This window comes from Catharus ustulatus, chromosome 1, assembly GCF_009819885.2.
Source record: "Catharus ustulatus isolate bCatUst1 chromosome 1, bCatUst1.pri.v2, whole genome shotgun sequence".
NCBI lineage: Eukaryota > Metazoa > Chordata > Aves > Passeriformes > Turdidae > Catharus > Catharus ustulatus.
The window spans coordinates 63,237,727-63,257,979 of record NC_046221.1 but is presented as its reverse complement, the minus strand read 5'-3'; the positions used below and the strand labels follow the sequence as shown (position 1 = coordinate 63,257,979).

Here is a 20,253-nt window from a genome sequence, read left to right as displayed (position 1 = left end):
CTCCTTTGATGGGAAAATCACCCCCCTGCTGTGAGTTACAACAGAGCAGTTAACCATTACAGAAAGAGCAATTTCAGGGTGAGGGCAGTCAAACATGCTACTGTTATTGGTTAACAGCTAAAGTTCCCCACTTGTTGCTGGTCTCCTTCCACCTAATAACGAGGAGAACCAAGTATTTACCATCCTCGAATTAATACTGTTTAACATTGAACTACTGCGACCTGAAAGGAGATTTTTGTTATTAAAGATACACTTTTGAGTAAAAGCCAAAAATTCTGATGACCCTCATGCTGCTCTGCATTCAAGTGGTGATATGTGTACTATCTGCTATTTTATACCAGATTCTACCACGTTTAGTGATCTTGAATCTAATCTCTAGTCACACAACATCTTTGACATAGGAGTAAGACACTGAATATTTTACTGGTGCACCCATTTTGACACTTTTGATACTTCAAAATAGTGTTGGTCTTTACCTATAGCCACGCTAGTTAGAATCACTTTATGGATTGCAATAAAATATCCTTTAAATGGTACCAGAGCACTTCAAGCCTTAAAGCAGCCTAAAATTGGTGGACAAAAATCTTTGTTTTCCATCTCACCTAAGTACAACCGCTGACCCAAAGCTAAGAGAAGGTTAGACATTTCAGTCCATAATAGCAGTGGCTTGAACCATAACAATTTGCTCCTCCTAGCTTTTCCAAGATCTGACCTTTTATTCCCACTATTGTAAGCCATCTCCTATCACATTCTCAAGAGCAAGAAGACAAGCTGCTGAGCCCACTGACATGATTAAGATGGATGAAGAGACACATAATCTCTTTATGATGGAGCAACATCAGACCTCTCATCTTACATGAGGCTGCTGCATGACATGACATCTGTCAGGTCGTGTGTCAGGATCCCCTGAGGTCACACAAGGAGCATAACATACCACAATGTTGGGGGACGTGATGAGAGCAGAGGCACGGCTCATAGTGTAGCATCAAACAGGTTCACTTTTTCTGCACCAGAGTGCCGTGACGTCTCTGCCATTTCAGAACCAGGAAAGATTTTGCAGCTTGTTGCAGAGCCTTGCCAGCTATGCTCAGTGACAGCGAAACATGAAGTCATGAAGACAGAAATGTCTCAGTGCTGAAGAAAAAGCCAACAAAATGGACAGAAGGGAAAAGGATGAAGTTTCTAAACAGAGAATGAAATTTAGCTTATTCTATTGCACACAGTGCTGAGAATCACGCTTAATAACTCTGTGCAGCTTATCAGAAAATCTGACTAAGCAACAGTAGCTACTTTATTCCCAGCTGTAAGTCTGAAGTAGCCAGATTGTCTGCACTGGCAGTTTAAAGCACATAAATACCAAGTGGTTCTGCTCACATGCACACACTAGAAGAAGTAAAATACCAATGCAGTTGTAAATTTTAAAGCCCACATTATAGCAAATTAATCTACTTGTTCAATAGCCAGATCGAAAACTCCTTAGAATACCATGATCAAGTATTTTCGCTTTAAAAAATACCTTAGACAATCACAGTTTAAGCTCCAGCTTTTGATCATGCAGGTCCTGTCCAACAGTATTCTTGAGACAACCAAGATGCTGAAGGATTACATGGGGAAAACACTTTAGCAAACCCTTAGAGGCACAAAAGGAAATGGTTCTCTATGGAAAAACAAATTCCAGTGGCTTACCTTAAGTAAGGAAAAGGTTGAAAGATACCTTCAATGTGGTCTTGGTATAGAGTAATGAAAGTGAAGTCATCTTCTTAAGCAAAGATTTCTCAGTGTGCTACTGTAGCTACCTTTGATCAAGGGACCTGAGATTTATCAAATGGGTATTCCTGACACATTCATGTAAGAGCAATTACTGTAAACATGAGTGGGTCTTCTTGGTAAGTTTTCTATAGGCTCTTTTCTATCTCTCTCTTGTGTTGCTTCACTCATCATCCACTGAACACATACTGTCTGGTAGCAATTGTGGCAATTTTGTTAATCTGGCTTTTTGTTTGTTGTTTGTTTTGGTTTTTATTTTTTTCCCAATGTGAATAAAATTGCACATTTCTTTTATGAGAAGAAACAGGTTATAGGTACAGGCACAAATTTGTGTATAAAAAAATGTTTGACCAAATGGACAAATTATGCACTGAGAATTGTCTGTAGACCAAGATGCCTTTTTACCATAATTTTAACAAAAAGTTCTCTGCTTTTCTTCAGTACAGATTTATAAGGACCCCTCTGATGATACCTATGGTTTCCTTCTCTTTCTCTGTGTTTTTCCTTGGTGTTTCTGCTCCTTTGCACAAAGCCCAGCTGCAATCAGAGCAGTCCCCCACGAGTGTGCTGACATTCAGCTGGCAGTGGAACTAGTTGCTCATGTCATTCAACCTCACAAATACCTTCTGGTTTGGATGGCAGCTTCATGACTAAGCAGGCCTGTGCTGGAGATTTCTTTTTCACTGAATGAAGAACAGCTATCATGCCAGTCCTTGTCAGTGAGCCACTTCAACAAACAGCAGATGAGCTCCCAAAAGTCGGCACTTCAGGACAGATACCTGACACATACCTACAGCAGAATCAACAAGCAGCTCATTGGTATTTAGAGCTACAATAAATAGATGCCTGTTCTAGATCTCCAGTTATCTTTTGCCAGCAGCAGTGTAAAATCAGACATTGTGTGTGTGCTTTATGACTTGTCCCAGTGCACACCGATGTGCTGCCTTCACCTCTGAAGACAGAGGTGACACTTGGTTATTGTCTGCCCTTCCAGACAGTTGCGGCTGATAAAGCAGCTGTAAGGAGCTACAGTGCCCATGCTAACTGATGCTTTGGCCAGTTGGATCCTACATAGCAGAGTTTGTATCAGTACAGATTCACTGCGAAGTTCCATCATCTAATTTCCAATACCTCTGTTGTCTTAGCAGCTAAAGGAAAACAAATAGATCAATCCAGCAGCTTTTCCCTTTTTACTGAAGAGTGTGAAATGTCAGCTATGTAAGACTTCCTGCACATTAATTAAATTATAATTTCTGGCAGATATCCTTTAGTGTGGGATATGGGGTTAAAACTGTTAAAGTTGTTAAGGCTTATGTTTATCAGAAAGCCCTGTAGGAAGGCACAGCTGCAGGCCAGACAGTTGGAAGCCAGTTGAGGGGGTGAGAGACAACCAAATGAGGAGGAATGTGTGGATAGCAGATGAATGGGAAGCTGATTGGATGGTGGGATGCATGGACAGAGGCTGCAGATGAGCCAATGGGTGCCCTTCTGTTCAGTTTTGGTTATGTCCGGTGGAAGTTAAAAATATAAAAGGGGAGTGATTTTTACAATAAAGAGATCTCCTTCATATGCATAAAGGGTCAGTATCTCTTTGTTCCCCATTGCTACACTTTAGATGTTTCCCTAGTTTTTGCATTAGAACATGCAGAGCCAACATAAGCTGCCATTAATTGCCAGCAATGGTGTGCACTGGTTTCCTGCCTTCCTGAGGTATTTTCTGTGCTCTCTGGTATTTCCAAATATTAAGTACCTTTGACATCCAAGAGGTTAAATTACAGTAATTTCACAATCATAAGCCACACCATTTTGACTAAAATTTTGGTCCAAACCCAGAAGTGCGGCTTATAATCAGGGTGGGTTGTATATGGACAAAGAATGAAAAGTTGCTGTTTTAGTTTGGAGGACAGGTGTCTGCTGAGAAAGGCAAGAGCTTCTCTTTGAAATGGTGAATGTAAACTCCCTCCCTCCAAATTATTATAATTTTGAAATCAAGGGGCTTTCAGGCAAAAATATGGGAATTAGGAATAACAGTTCTTTACTAGGAAAATTAAAATAGAAATACAGTACTACAAAGGAACAAACTCCAAACCCTGACAAAGTCAGAGTACAACCTGACACCCTGTCAGGCAGGGTGTTGGTAGCAGTTCCATTAAATGGTGGCTGCAGTGACAGATGTGATTCAGTTGAAGCAGGGCTCCTGTAGAAGGTGCAGTTTCCCTCCGGAGGTCCAGTGGTGATGTGGAGAAATCCAGTTTTCCTCTGGAGTCAAGTGGAGAAAGGGGCTCCCTTAGTGTCCCAAAACCTGTGTTTTTATCTTGGTAAGAAATGTTGGGCTCTTCCCCCTGGCTGCAGCAACTTCCAATGGGATGAAGTAATTTTATCAGTCCCACAGTGGGACTCAATGGCCATTAGCAGAAAATGACTCGCTGGAGGAAGGATGGATTGTGAAAAGATAAAGAACAATGCCCTGCCTGGTTTCAATGGATGGCCCATTAGCAGAATATTTGCCGTTGAGATAAGGATCACTGCCCCCACCCTCAACAGATGGTGATAGAATAGATACCTTTTATCACACTCTGTATTGTTACGTGCGGCTTATAATCAGGTGCGGCTTATGTATGGACAAAGAATGAAAAATTACTGACACCTGGAAGTGTGGCTTATAATCGGTGCATTTTATAATCGTGAAATTACTGTAGCCACTCATACTGCCACCTACAGAGATTAACCAAAACTAGAGCTAAAATAGCCAATTTGGAATAGATTTCAGCTTTTTATCAAGTATGAATAGGGACAACATTTGCAGACAGGCATGGTTACCCTGAAACGGAAAACCTTTGATGGTTTCAGTCTACACAGACAGGCTGTCCATAACTACTGAGGAAGTTTTTCATTTAATTATTTCCTTTTGAGGTAATTCACCTTTATGCAAGGTGTGTGTAAACCATCCTTCTGATTCTGTGCATGTAAATCCACTTGGAACAAGGGCTCATCTATGTATGTTCACTATGTATGTACACACAACATACAAATGCACGGGTCATCTGGTACAGGAAAGAAAAGGACAGTGTTGTCATAAATATTCTGATAAAACAATTGATTTAATCGTATAAAAGAGTTAGTTATGATTACAAGTAGAAAATGGTAAAGTATAGCAATGTTAGGAGTGCTGTGTTTAAAATATGCAACCATAGAAACTTCATCAAGAAGTTACTGGATTTCTTATGTTTTGTTCAAGAAACCCTGGAGACTGTCATGGACACCAGTTATGCTGCTGGGAAACCCCCTACCCTTCCCATCTTGATTTGAATGTCAAGGATTCTAATCAGTACAGCACAGTAGAGATGATCAATTATTGTATTAGGGTAGGAATAGTAATGAAGTTATATAACTAGCAAAACCAATTATTGTAAAGGTTACATTAATGAGCAGACGTATTATGCATAGTACATGAAACAACTTATGTAATGATAGCTTGGCAGAAAAAGTATATAAAATTGATATATTTTGTTTACTAAGTGGAACACTTTTGGAGGAGTAATCCTGTGTGTTCCCAGCGCAAAAATAAAGAAGTGTCTGCTTAGTCACATCAAATTGGTGTTGGTAAGTTTCTTTTGTCCTGTTTTGGTGACACCCTTGTTTTCAAAACTCAGACCTGTGTTTAGATTTGTGCCTTCCTCTTGGAGCAGCCAAACTGCATGGATCATTTCATTAATCACTTCCTTTTTCATTTCCTCACTAAGGATTAATGAGTACTCTAAGAACATTCTGATAACATGTCCCACTGCAGGGTTTGGACGCAAGCTTTGCCTCCAGGCTGATTTACACACTTCATCAGGACCAGCCAAAGGGAAGGATACCCCTGCTACCTGCATTGCCCTTTTGGGCATGAAAGTTTCATAAGAATACATAACAGTGGAAGCTGGTATGCTACTAATGAAACTTCTACATCGCATCCACACAGGTCGTCTCTACCTTCAGAAGTAGGGCAAGGAAATTTAATTCCAAGACATTTGCTGGGGACAAAATCGTACATAGCTTGGGAAAAAAAACAAAAGCGTGTTTTAGAAGATCATCAGAAGTGGCTGAATGCGGCAGAGAAAATCCCAGCCACAGTAAGGTGTGCTTTGCGCTATGAGCGCTGCTGGAGCTGGGATTTTAAGAATACTTATGTCTTAGGGAGGAGTTATCCATTTAATGGGATTCTCAATTCGGACCTACCTCATTAGAGCAGCTCAGGTGAGCTTTATGGGGTTCTTGAGTTCGTTTTTTTTCCCCATTCTCACAAATCGTCATGTACAAAATCCAGTTAATTTCAGTGGGGCTGAACACAGCCTAGGTGAGAAGATGGAGTGAAGGATCATGGCTCTGTGCATATACAAAACAATGGCTATGAACTTCCAGGGCGCCTCTGAGTTATCTCCGAGGGTTTAGAAATACAGACGCCAGTGGGCGAGACGCGGGGCCTGGTCTGTCCCGTCACGGCGCCGCTGCGGCCGCGCTCCGCCCAGGCTGCGCCGGGGCTCCCCGTCACCGCCCGGCTCCTCCTCGCCCGTCCCTGCCCGGGCTCCCCGTCACCGCCGGGCTCCTCCTCGCCCGTCATCGCCCGGGCTCCTCCTCGCCGCGGCTGCGCGCCGGGAGCGGTGCCGGGCCGAGGGGCCGAGCGGGGTCGATGCTGCGCGGGGCCGCGCTGCTCCCCCGCGCCCTGGGCGGCGGTGGCTGTTGCTGCGCGGCCCGCGGCTGGGCGGGCGCGGCGGGCGGCGGCTCCCGCCCGAGGGCCGCCCCGGGGCTGCCCCCAGGTCGCGTCTGGCACCGGCCCGCGGCTGTGGCGGCCGTGCCGCCGGGCGCCCGAGGGCTGCGCTGGGCCGGTGAGCGGCGCGGGCCCCGGGACACCCGGGCGGGGCAGCGGCGCTGGGAGCGGCCGGGCCGGGCCGTGCCGTGCCGGGCGCTGTCGGGTTCGTCGGGGCCTTGTGGTGACCGGCGCTTCCTGATGTGTGTGCCGGGGCCCGAGAGCTCAAGGCCAAGGGCGCTGGGCTGGAAGTAGAGCTGTGTTCTCTTCCCGCAGGTAGATTTTACCAGCATGCCCCCACCGAGACCTCCCAAGCCACCCTAGCCAGCGTGTCTCCTGTTTTTGCCGTGGTAAGTGCCTGCAAGCATTTCCGCCAGGGAGGGCAGCTGGTGCAAGGTGATGGTGCTTTTCCCCAGTAGTTCGGTTGGTTGGTTGGTTTTTAATCTTAAGGCGTCATAAAACCAGGTGTATTTGTGTCTCGGAGAACATCCCTAATTCTAAATTGTTGCTTTGTGCTACTCTGATAAAAGGACTAGTTAGAGTACATAATGTTGATGAAGATACTTTTCAAAGGCCCGGCATCTGCTGGAAAGTTCTCTGGCTCTAATTGTGAAGACAGGTCTTGGAAGTGCTGCAATCAGAAGTTTCTTTTTAACTTTATCATGGCTTGCTATTACCTTTTAGAAATATTAGTCCTATGTCTTGATAGCTGCATTTCTAAGCAAACATACGATGTGGTGAAAAACGAGCTCCCTCTGTGTTGTCTTTTTAAAGGCGACTGAAAGCTGTTTGCAGTCTGCTTGGTTTGCACATTGTATTTTTCTTTTAAATATATATATTAGGAAACATCATTAGTGCCAGTGTGGTCTCCTTGTTGATAATGAAGAGCAGTCATTCTGCAACAAGGTACCATGTCACCTCCACTGCAGCTCTGCTAAACTGGATGCTTAGGTAGGCTTAATTCACTGAAAGTCAGTTTAAAAGTTAGTAATGTTGAATTAAGTACATTGTTTATGAGCAAGACAATAAACTTCATGATTAATCCAGACATAGCAGTCTCTCCAAGAAAATTTCACTAGGAAATACGAGCATTAAATGAATAATATGAATGACAGATGCCAAGACAAGAAGTATTTAGGTGCAGGCTACAAGCTAAATAGTGTGTCTTTGCAGTATTTGATGTGGGCACAAAGCCTAACAGTACAATCCGTGGTACTCTTTACTTTTTAAGTTTTATTTGTGAATTTTTCAGAGTGTTCCAGAGCAAATAGCAGAATTTTTAACCCCAGATGTACAATGACGTCCTCTCTGTGAGATCCAGTGATAGGATGCATGGCAATAGCTCAAAGCTGTGCCAGAGCAGGTTTAGATGGATGAATTAGGAAGCAGTTCTTTACCAAGAGGGAACAGGCTTCCTGGAGAGGTGGTCGATATCCCAAGCCTGTCAGCATTTGAGGCATTTGGACAGCATCCTTAATATCAGGCTTTAGCTTCTGGTCAGCCCTGAACTGGTCAAGCCGCTGGACTCTAATCATTGTAGGTGTCTTGCAGCAGAAAGAGTCTGTTCTAAGTCTGATCCTCTGTAAATCACCTTAACAAGGTTTGTGTAGGAACACGGCCTTGCAGATGGTGCAAATGCAGTGAAACGTAGCCGTTTCATGCAATTATTTTGCTTAATTGTAAATAACATAAAAGCTGCTTTCTCTTCATAATGTGTTTTCCAGTTGGCTTCTAGGGAAGTGCAAATAATTTTAGAAATTGATTTCTTGTTTTATGGTGGTTCTATGAATTTTCTTTTTTTTCCCATTCCTCCAGATGAAGTTTGACAAAAATGGAAATACTACCTATTTTGGTAAGTTTTCATTGTAGTTTTGTTTGGGGTTTGTTTGAGTTTTTTCCTTGTCCAATAAAAAAAAGCCCAATTGGAAATCTACACAGTTATTTTTTTTCTGTTTTGCTGCCTTCCATTAGGCCTCCATAGCATTTTTATTGTTACAATTCTTGTACATTTTTAAGTAATATTTTGAAAATAATGTGTTATCATCTCTCACAGGAAGATAATTTTTGCTTTGCCTTCTTTCTTTTTGATCAGCATGCTACTTTTGCTTCCTTGCCTTGTCTGTCAAAGGAGTCACTTGTTTCTGATGTGAAATTAATTGTCGTGGCCAACTTTTTCACTTATATCTAGAATTTTTCCATTCAAGATACAGTCTTAAATTTCATAGAAAATAACTTAGATTGAAGACTCAGTGGGAGGAAAACCATTAAGAATAGCTGGGTTGTTTTGTTGTGGGACTTGGTAACATGCTAGGATGGAATTTCAGAACATATGTGCTTGTCCTCTAAATGCCTTCATCTAAAAACATTGCCATGATAGAAAAGAAGAAAACAGAATTGTACCAGGAGTTGGGTCTTCAAGCTCGAGACCTAAGATTTCAACATGTGATGAGCATTGCAACCAGGAACAACAGGATCATAATGAGAATGGAGGTAATGTTTTCCCTGTAGCTGAGTGTAAACCCTGTCTCATCATTGCACTTGGATTTTCTTGCACAGCAAGAAAACAGCTTTGTGTAACATGCAGTCCAGCAGTAAGTGTTTCTTTGGAGCTCTGCCTAGCTCCAAATCAGAGTGTGAGTTCACCAGTTGTACACATTAGTGACCGTCTTCCTGGTTGAGCACAGGAGAAACATTACTAACATTGTCACAGAAGTAAAGGCTTGTGAGGTGCCTCTTCTCAGTCCCTGGTGCAGTGCTGTGTCTGAACCTCTTTGCAATTAGCATGAGATTTTGTTATTTTCCTACCTGAAATGATATTTGAAGATTGATTTTGTCAAAGCCCAAGTCGTCAGATGTGCTACAGAGTTATGAGAAATCTTCAGCTAGTTTTTTTCAGACTCCTTACATGTACTGTCTTTTTCAGTTCTTGAAGGCTGTCATAACACCAGAGTTTCTTCTGATACTAGATTATCGTAATTTAAGTCTGGAACACTGGCTCCTCAACGAACTAGCATCTCAGCTGGCTGGGGAAGGTCAACTAGTCACGTATTCCCTGCCCTTTGAATTCCGAGCCATAGAAGCAATCCTGCAGTACTGGGTGAGCCTATTTTGTGTTTTTTAAATGTTCGGGAAGCCCTTGCTACGCAGAAAGGACAGTATGACTTCAGCCTTGTGTTAATGTTTACATGTACATATTTTTAAATGTATTCTGCACTTTTTTTTGTTTTGACCCTTGTTTCTTTAGTTCTTACGGTTTTGTATGTGTGTTTTCATTCCCGTTCCAATAAAGTGCTCTTTGGATATGATGGCTTCACCACCATTTGGATAATTAAAAACAAGTCAGAATTCCTTTCTAGAGACTGTTGTGGCTGAAATGAAAATCACACAGAAAGGCTGAGGTTTTGGCCTCTTGAGCAGGATCAGATAAGATTTCTAGCTACCATTAGAAATTTGTGCTTGCTAAGTTTAATATAACATTTATAGACAGTAGTGTTTTAGCTTTATCAGCCTTATTGGTGTGGTTGTCACAGGGTTTCAGTTCACTTTTTATTAAATACTGTATTGTGCACTGGCTTTGTGTTTATGGGGTATCCATATAGGGAGTATTTCCCAGGCATTGGAAACCAGGTTGTATTAATTACCTATTACTGTGAATTCTGTGTTGACAGACAGGAGTAAGTTGCCAAAATCATTCTAAATGAATTATTTTAATTCTTATGAAGGATCATGTTGTTATCTAGATCAGCAAACTACAGGAAAGACTTAACACTTTGCAGCCTCAGATCCTTGAGATACTGGAAGCCCTAGTGGATCCCAAGCTTTTATCTGTGGATAGGAGTAAACTACACATTCTTCTGCAAAATGGCAAGAGGTAACTAAGAATGAAAGAATGTGACCATAGAAAATGACATTCATTAAAGTGTTAGAAAAATGGTATCTGATATTAATTTCTTAGATTACTGGAATGCTGGGTTCTGCATCTTATTTGGAAATGGAAAAATCAGTATACGAATTACCTAGTGATAAGGGGGAAAAGGGAAAGAAATTCTGAATTGTCAGAAATATTTTCATGCTTCTTAAATAGCATCTGACAAAACAAAATAATACCTAAGAGAATGAGACAGTGTGGAAATGTTTCCCTTACTGCAAACCTTTGTAAATCTATGTAGATCTGTGCTTTGAGGTTACTAGTACATTGCTACCTTCCTGTATTGGCTTCTCTCATATGACACTGCAAACATGGGCTTGCTATGTGCTCAAAGAGTACTTGTTTTTTCTGGGTTACAGATACATCCAGAAACACATCTGGATGCCTTCTAGTGCGTGTCTGTACCTCACTGGTCCCCAGACAGATCACTGCCACATCTAAGTGTGTGGCTTGTAGAGCATGTTTTGAAGCAGCTCTTACAACCCTGCAAGGAAGTCTTCCCTGGCCTCTCCACCTGGCAAGGATGCTGGCTGGCAAACTCTTGTAGAGATTACCTTTGGGGACTGGTGACACTGGGGATTACTTGACCTTTTGCCTGTTCTTCTTCAGCTTGTCAGAACTGGAAACAGATGTTAAAGTTTTCAAAGAAACGATTCTGGAGATCTTAGATGAAGGAGAAGTAATAGAAGAACTTTGTCTCTCTAAATGGACTGATCCACAAGTATTGTATGTATATTTTGAAACCACATATATTTTTAACAATGTATTTTGTTTGAGGAGAACTTGAACACTAAACTGGATGTTTACTACTAAAAAACAGAAAGAAGAAGTCTTTCTAATTTTTTTTTACCCTAATGCTTGCTACTTCAGAAACCATTGTAGTTGTCATTTTGGAGAGGAACTCCATTGTTACACAGTTACAAATATTTCTTGACATAACAGGCCAGCTCATTTAGTATTTGATGGGATGGAGCAGGATGGCAGAAAAAGAAAATGTTATTTTTCAACACATTCTGGGAGCATTTTCCTCAGTTTCACCAAAATAAAAACCAGAGGCAGGTTTTAAAGCTTGTCTTGAATAGGTCAGACTCCACACTTCCTTTACTGGAAGTGTTCTGAATGCCTTGCCTCTAGGTTTTTGCTTACAGCAGAACCTGAAGGAAAGAGGCCTCTGAGCAATCTTGGGCACTTGAAGAGCAGCATTCCATGACATGTATGTGCAGAAACAATCCTATTGCACTCTGGGGTTCTGGTGGAGGACAGCACGCAGCAAGAGCAGCACTGGCCACTTTAAGAAAAACTGAAAGATATTGTATACAATTTCCAAATATATTTTGGGCTGAATTGTATTTGAATCTTGGGCATAGAGATGTGTTTATATATAAGGAGATAACAAGTTACCTTCCAGGGTACTTTGTGAAGTTGCTGGATGATACTTATGCCTAACTGCATTGCATGTACATATTAATACTGTTCGCATGGTAGTGTCGGTTTGAAGTCTTGTCCTGCAGAACTTAATCTAAATGTGCAGCAGGAACTCAGTGTTCCAGAAGTGGGAAATAGTTTGCATTTCTAAGGCATCTTCTGGAGCAGTATCAGATGTAGCTGTAAATTCCAGCTGCTCCTGAGTCAGCAGTTGGTCTTTTTCCTGATTTTGCTCACAACCTTCCTTTAGACTTAATACAGTCTGCTGGCAAAGCCTTTGTTGCCTCACAGTAGGTAGTGTGTAGGGGATCTAGGAAAGATCCCAATGTCACCTTAACGCTTGTGTCAAGAGAAAGCCACAGGCATCCCTTCTTTCAGACACCATTGCACAGGGGTAGGAGAGGTAGTAGGAGGTTGTGTGAAGAGCTGTGCTGCGGGATGCAGTGAGGCAGGCTGTGCGCAGGGCACACTGGGAAACAAGCCAAGCCAGCACATTTGCAGGCACATTGGCCCGTGTGTGAACAGCTCTTTTTGGATCCAGGATTTATGCACTGATAGGTGATGTTTGGTGAACTCAGGAAGCCTGAAAGGTTATGGAAGGAGCCCAGTTAGGCAGATAGGTGCCATCAGAAATCTTTCGCAGCACAATGGTGAGCTTAGCTCAGAGAGATGAGGAAGACCTCTTAACTCTGTGAAGGAACGTCAGGATGTGGAAGAGTCATGAGACACATGGAGGCTAGTTAATAAAAACACATCCAGTGGCAGTTACTTCCGTGTCTTTGTGGCTGTATTTATTTTGTATGTCCCCAGAGGAGCTGATGTAAACATCAAGTATGACCTTGAGCTGAATCTGTAATACTGCAGGTAGTGTTCTAAGATGTCCAAGTCTGTAACTCCTCTCATCTCCATGCAGTGAAAATCTCAAGGTCTGGAGGGCTTTCAGATCAGGTTGGCTAACTCAGTTTCTACTCCAGAAGAGAGAAACTAGGTACTCTGTTAAAGGTCCTCAGGGAGCTTACATGAGTTGATTTGTAAGACATACCACTTATTTTCATGGAAAACCATTTCAGAGATGTTCCTTTAGCAGTCAATAATGCCAGGAGGAGATTAATTAAAAACTTCATTCTCTCTAGAGAAATGGGATCATACCACAAAACAAAAATTATGAACAATCTTCTTGGCTTTGCTGTTTAGTTTCCAAGCTTTTGTGGACCTCAAGTGCCTCAGTTTCATCTGTACAATGACAGAAACATGTTTCAGAGGAAGGCTAATGCACCAGCAGTAGCACTCTGAAGTAAGATTAAAGTCTCTCAAACTTCACTTAAGAGAGGAGCATCTTTCATTAAGATGGTCACTCTTTGGCTGCTTCGGGATTGAAAAATGTTTTGCAGAAATTGCTGTGTATAGCTCAAATGTTTTACTACTAAACCATTTTAATATACCCTAAACCATCTCCATCACTGTGTAATTGTTTGTGTATTGACTTTTGGTTGTTTTATTGTTGGGAGTTTTTGACCACACTGTTACCAGCTCTCACCACTTGAGGGCACCAAGAAGTTAATCTAGCAAAATAGTTAGCATTTTGTAATAACTTAATAATAGTATATAATATAAATTTCTTTTAACTTTGTAATATCTGAGAAACTTAAGATTTGTAGTGGTGTGCATACTTTGAGCACATCAAATGTTAACTTTGCTACTTAAAATAATTGACTGCCTATGCTGAGGTGCTGATAAATATAAAAGTATTTATTTTATTTTATGCTGTTGGAACTGATGGAAGTTCCTCACCAAAGGGTTGGATTTTGTTGTGCAGTGTCTAACAGCACTCTCGTTCCCCACAACTCCCTTAACACATCAGTAATACACTTCTATACAATGTGTAGCTAATCAGGAAAATACAAATTATTGCTCACAGTGAAGAGAGTACGTCTGGGATTGACCATGCAGAGGAAATGGAGCTGCTGTTGGAGAATTATTACAGACAAGCAGAAGATCTTTTAAATGAAGCTCGTGAACTCAGAGTACTGATTGACGACTCAGAAAGCATCATCTTTATCAACCTGGACAGGTTAGCTACCATCTGTTAGGTTGCCAAAAACTCAATGGAATTTAGACTTTCTTTGCCTAGACTTTCTTAAATCTTACTACAAGGAAAGTTTGAGAATTCTGTCTAAGTGACGGTTGAATGGACTTGTAGTCACAGCTGCATTGTACTTTTCTAATAGTGAACTGGATAAAGCAAAGCAAGAAGATAGCCTAATTAGTGTGTGTAATTAGTATGTACCTGTGTAGCTAGGCATCAGTCTTCCCTAGCAGAGAAACCCAGCTTCTCCTAGACCCTTCAGGGGAGCTGTTTAATATAGGAAATATCTGCAAATTGAGAGGCATATTAAAATTCTGTTCAGAAAAGATTACTAGCCAGAGTCTGGTTTCCAGTACAAGTTAAATTACTACTCTGTAGAGTGATACAAAAATTAATAACTTGTGAGCAAGTTTTCTCTTTCTCTCTATATGCTACATTTTTCACTTCTAGTCAGATTTCTTACTGAAAAAGAGTTGTAGCTTGCATTTGCAAGAATGTGCCACTCTGAGGTTGGTGTTGAATATTCTTCCTCCTCTTATCTGTAGAAGCACTTAGTGGATGCCGTATCAGGAAACCACAAAAATCTTCTTGTGGAAGACTTGAATATGGAATTCACCCAAAAGGACTGAAGTTTGTAGTCTGCAGCATTTAGCAACTCAATTTTTTTGTAAAATGTATTACTTTGCAAGGTAACAATAAATTTTTGTCTGTTGTGAATACAGACATAAGAAATTCCAGCCAGATGGTGGTGAGAGGTCACAAATTTCAGCAGAAATTTACTGTTTCTCTGTATATATACCTCTGAGAAGTGAGCAATGCTGGAGAGTCTGATGATGGTTAAGCAGAACCTGCTGTCTTTAGAGGTGTCCAGATGTAGCGATGTCAAAACAATAGTCTCTTTGTACTGTTCTTTCATGATCTTTGCAACTGGGTTACCTAATTTCAGCATAGCTTCCTCTCTTTCAGTATTTGTTCTTAGTACATGCTATATGGAATTTTAAGAATTTAGGCAGCAAATAAATTTTTGGGTTCCCCTTACAGATGTTTCTCCCTTCTTTAGCCACCGTAATGTGATGATGAGGCTGAACTTGCAGCTGACCATGGGGACCTTCTCTGTCTCTCTCTTTGGACTCATAGGAGTTGCATTTGGTATGAACTTGGAGTCATCTCTTGAAGAGGTAAGGAACAAGTCCTGCATTTATCATAAAATGTGGGTCCTGCACTTACAGCTTATTTCATATTTGGTACAACTTCATTCTTTCCATAGACAAAGCTCCACGGATTCATGTGTTCATACATGAATTACTTCTATTGTAAGCAAGTTACTGCATGGCAAACTGCACAGCATTGCAGCCTTTTTTCTATGTCATATCCATGGTAAAGAAATGGGAAAAACAAATTTTTGGTTGTATAAGTAGTTGATTATAAAGTAGTAGTAAAGTTTCTTTAATGATCATCTATTCTGACAGGAGCAGCTTTTTCTTCCAGATACAAGAGTATCTGTCAAGCAGTCAGGGCATTTCCAGCACATCAGAGGAAGTACTCTACTGTCAGTAATTGTTTATATCTAAACTGGGGAAGAAGGAGTACAGGCTGGGGGGGGGTACAACTTTAAAACTCCACATACTGCCTTTAAAACAAACAAGCAAACAAAGCAAAAACTTCTTCCTTTTCAAGTCAGTTAACTATAAGGGTTGAATTTTCCAGCTTTCCCAAGGAAGGAAAACTGCATGGAACAGTAACAGAATACCCTACAGTGATCCTAAATAAAATGCTTTGCTATGATACAGCCCTTTTCCCAAGGGAGGGCTTGGCTGTTGATGGTGAAGAGTTTATTGCGTCCTTCCATAAAGGAAGAAAACACTGGTGGGAAGTGGGAGATAGATAGTTGGATGACTAATGAGAGTGTTCTGTCTGTAGGACCCCAGGATATTTTGGTTGGTGACAGGGATTATGTTTCTGGGAAGTGGTCTCATCTGGCGGCGCTTACTTTCCTTCCTTGGGCGGCACCTGGATCCTCCGCTACCTCCTCACGTACGTATGGCTAGCTGGGGCTCCTGCCTCACATTCTGCGTGTACAGTCCATCCTTCAACCAGAAAATAAGATGGCTTAGAGGGGTAGGCCACAAAGCATGACAGAAATCAGCTCAGGGTCTGTTCTGTGACAGAGAGGGTGCTCCCTAGCTGGATTGAAGGAGGTGGAGAGCCCCAGCCCTGGATGCAAGTGAAGCTGCAGGCTGTTCCATGAGAAATGCTTTAGTTACTTTCACCTGGAAGCCCAAGGAAAGCTGAAGCTAATGGTAGAAGCAGTCGTCACCTTCCCACCCACATACTGACTCTGGATCTGTAGTCCCTGTCTTGTAAAAGAGTACAGTAATTTCACGACCATAAGGCGCACCGGACTATAAGGCGCACCTCCGGGAGTCGGCAAATTTCACAACTTTATAGATCATGTAAGGCGCACCGAACTATAAGACACACTTGTTTTTTTGCTGCGTGCAACAAAGTAACTAATTATTAACGGAATCCCGCGATCGTGCAGTTTATGGCAGGTGCTCAATTTGCAAACTTTTTTCACAAATTGGCGTAGCCTTTAAACGCAGCCCCAAGCGCCCTCCCTGTGCGCGGGGCCTGGCAGTCCCACCTGCCCCCGGCGCCAGCTGGCGAGGCAGGGCTCAGAGCTGCCGCGGCTCACAGCTTCTGTGGCAGCCCACTCCCTCCCTCCCCGTGCTGCCCTGGCGCTCCGGCAGCCCCGTGCAGCTCTGGGAGCCCCACGCTGCCCCAGCGCTCTGGGTGCCCCATGCCGTGCCGGGAGCCCCGCGCTACCCCCAGCGTTCCGGGAGCCACGTGCAGCTCTGGGAGGCCCGCGCCCCCCCCAGCTTTTCCCTTGCGGCGCCGCTGCCCTGATGCTGGCGGCTTTCCCCCAGCCACCCGGGCTGCGTTGCTGCCACTTTCCCACAGCCGCCTGGGTTGCGCTGCCGCCGCTGCTTTCCTGCAGCCGCCCGGGCTGCGCTGCCACTGCCCCGATGCCGCCGCCGGGCAGGCTCTGCTTGGCTCGGGCCTGTTGCAGGCTCGCACTTCTCGTTCCCCCCGGGCCGGGACCGGCACCGCCTGGCTTCTCCTTCCCCCTGTGCCCAGGCCAGGGGCGGCGCCCCCCAGCTTCTTGTTCTGCCCAGGCCGGGGCTGGCAGTAGCTCCCTCCCTCCCCGCACAGCTCCTGCCATCCGTGGCCGCCTGCTCCCGCCCCACCTCGTGACTCGGTGCTCCCGTGGCACCGCTCCTCCATTGCGGCTCACACTTCCGGGTTGGCAAATTTTGCAACTTTGTCCATCAGATAAGGCGCACTGGACTATAAGGCACGCTTCCGGGTTCGGGCCAAAATTTTAATCAAAAGGGTGCGCCTTATAGTCATGAAATTACTGTAAGCAGAGCTAAAAGGATGATGAGGACAAGCACTAGCTGTAACATCTGTCTGGAAAATGATACCATAAGTTGTGATGCCCTGACTCAGTCTGAAGTTTCTAATAGTTGCTCACGTGCACACCAGTTATCTTTGTCATTGATAATAATGAGCTGTAGGAAGATTGCCAAAGAGACCATGTTCAGATTAGCATGTATGGGTCATTTTCCCTATTGGCTACCCTTTCCAGGACTTGTGGAACAATGTTGTCTGTTGTCTCATCTCTGCACTGTTATATAGCAGACATATCAGTAGACAAGTGACAAAGGGAGGCTCAGATAAATTCCCCTTCTTCCCTCTCTTTTGCTATTAAGAGGCAGATGGAGGTAGTTGTGGATTGTTGGCTATGGCTACAATTAGCTAGAGTATCTTGTAGTGTAGCTCAAAACCAAGTCCAGCACATATTGACTGACATGGAGAAAGATACTGGAAGGTATTAGGGAGGCAAAAGCCAAAGACACCGTTTTGAAAATAAGGGGAGCAAAATCAGGGTTCAGGCCTCTGTGGAACCTTATTTCCTTCTGCCACATGTAAAGCAGCTTCTCATGTAATCACAGGCCATTTTGTTTCTTGCCTAGGTTCCTGCAGTTTTGAAAAAATCCCAACCAGCAGCTGGAAGAGTGGAGATAAAGACCAACCATAAAGGAGAAGCATTTGGGCTGAGCAGAAGCACATTAACAAACCAGTAGGAACAGCAGGAATGAAGAGACTTTTGTTTTTACAAGGTGGACTTTGGACACTTTTCTTGTATTTGTTCTTCCTTACTGAAAACTTCAAGAATTTCTAAACTTAATAATTTAATATATATTTTGTGCCAAAACCATGCAATGCAATTTTTAATGCTCACGCACATAAGGAGAGAAACACAAGGGAAAATACCAAAATGCTTTCTACAGTAGTTTCACCTCCAGCCCGTGTATGTGCCTTTAGTTTTCTGTATCACATACGTTTACTTACTTTTTGGGCATTCTCATTTTTAGTGTTTCTGTCAAACACTGCTTTGCTTAATGACCTTTCTTACAGAGAACAGAATTTTTGGCTTAAAGAAGGCAGCAGTCAGGACTGATCAATAATTCTGGCTCTGAACTGCAGATTTAGGAATCTGTCTTCAAAGAAAAATCAATCCACCGCAAAAGTGGCTTCTTGAACAGATTTTTAAGGCCCTATTTAATTGCAGAGAACACATTTTCCAAAGCAAAAAGCTTACCTGCATCTCTTGTGAAGCATGACTTCTAGATTGGCAGCGGTGAGAAGAAAGGAGCAATAAAAGGCTTTGAACTGTAGCTGCTAATCTTGTATATTCCTTAACAATTATTTTAGGCCCAAAGCAGCAGTTCTAGGAATGGGGCAAGCAGGCCTATGGGTGATGCCCACTTGCATTTACAATTTAACACTATTTCAACACACATTGGTGCAGCTGCAGTTTAACAACTCTTGGGTTTCCATAATTCAAATTCTAGTAAAAATCATCAGATGGGTTTTTGGTTTTTCTTAAGGTGAGCTCTGCTTTCTCTCTTCCCTTCAAGACAAAAGCATGGACTAGCCTGCACCACAGTAAGTAGCCAGGGTAGTTAAAGGTGTGGAAGCCTGTGATAAGCTGAAGGAAGGAGTAAAAGTCTTATGCGAGCTATTTCTGTTTGTTCGTAGGACTTCTCTTTAAGGGTATAGTTCTCCACTGGTTTCTTTCAGGCTGTAGAGGGAGCATGAAATGTGTCTAAATCACATCACATGCTGTCCATTTCTTCTTTGGGATTTTTTAATCTATTTGTAACACAGTGAGCAGCTCCTTAGGTGCCACCACATAAATTATTATACTGGCAGGGGTTGAAAAGACTAGCTATAGCTGTGAACATTCTTCTCAGGACTAATGATCAAAGATGGAAATAAAAAGGTTCATAAATTAAACTTGTCCAGGCCTGTGATTCTGGTTTAGTTAAAGTCAGTTGTACATAGTTACTTTCCAACACTTCTTCTGTACATGGCTTTAAGTACAGATACTAATGGCATGAGAAGATGAGATATATAATGGGGCTTGTAATGCTTTTGAGCTTTTTAGTTGATTTTTTTTTGCAACCTTTAATCTTAGCAGGTAAAGTAGTAAAAAAAATCTGCAACCTGAGCAATCAAATGGAAAAAAACAATGGGTCACATACCTCAGCTGATAAACACCAGGAATCTCGGTGTGTGAAGGGAGATGGATGCTGATGTTTTCAAATGAGCTGTAGTGACTTTAGGCCAGAAGAGATATGGGTTGGTGCAGCTTTTTGAGAAGCTTTCTTGTAAGCTTTTTTGCCAGGAGGCTTCTGTGAACTCCTTTTGACTCTTTACCTGTACATACACAACTGACTCAAAGTGCAATAAAAACATGTAGACACATCTTCTACAAGACTGCTTTTTATCTCTATAGACATATGAAAATGGTTAAAAGTTTTTCTTACAATTCAAGTCATCAAAACACAGTCAAGTGCAATGAAATTATGTGGAGGTCATACATAAAAAAAACAAAAACCAGTGGAGAGTGTGTGTTCAGAGTGGAATTGCTACAGAGCATACTGATTTTGTAAATTCTGATTTGAAGAGAAAACCTTTATTCTGCCCTTAAAAGCACACTGCTTGTTTTGCCTCATACCACATTTAGTGGATTTGTAATGTAAGTACTGCAATCCCAGTTGTATCCAGTTACTTCTTCCATGAAGTTCAGATTTAACTTCTTTTTTAAAGTGTTTTGCTATTCGGGCAAGTCCTCAATATAGATACCAGAATGCATTGTACATCAAGCTAATGTTCATCTTGCTTTTT

General features: G+C 42.4%; 2 protein-coding genes across 3 annotated transcripts in view; one reads left to right on the top strand and one right to left on the bottom strand.

Annotated features, from left to right (window-relative positions):
* The window catches only part of DCDC2 (doublecortin domain containing 2), a 61,712-nt gene extending 55,432 nt beyond the window's left edge, over window positions 1-6,280 (bottom strand). For both annotated transcript variants that reach the window (XM_033079213.2, XM_033079222.2), the window contains exon 1: window positions 5,989-6,280. In XM_033079213.2, coding sequence (XP_032935104.1) covers window positions 5,989-5,993 — 5 coding nt within the window. In that variant the 5' untranslated portion in view covers window positions 5,994-6,280. The remainder of the gene's footprint in view (window positions 1-5,988) is intronic.
* A 159-nt stretch (window positions 6,281-6,439) lies between these two features.
* On the top strand, window positions 6,440-19,359 carry MRS2 (magnesium transporter MRS2). Its single transcript, XM_033055923.1, has 11 exons — window positions 6,440-6,635; window positions 6,833-6,906; window positions 8,372-8,408; window positions 8,934-9,046; window positions 9,480-9,653; window positions 10,297-10,427; window positions 11,094-11,210; window positions 13,828-13,980; window positions 15,056-15,173; window positions 15,916-16,029; window positions 18,033-19,359. The coding sequence occupies exons 1-11, from the start codon at window positions 6,440-6,442 to the stop codon at window positions 18,141-18,143; spliced, it is 1,338 nt and encodes a 445-aa protein (XP_032911814.1). The 3' UTR covers window positions 18,144-19,359.
* Window positions 19,360-20,253: the final 894 nt, after the last annotated feature.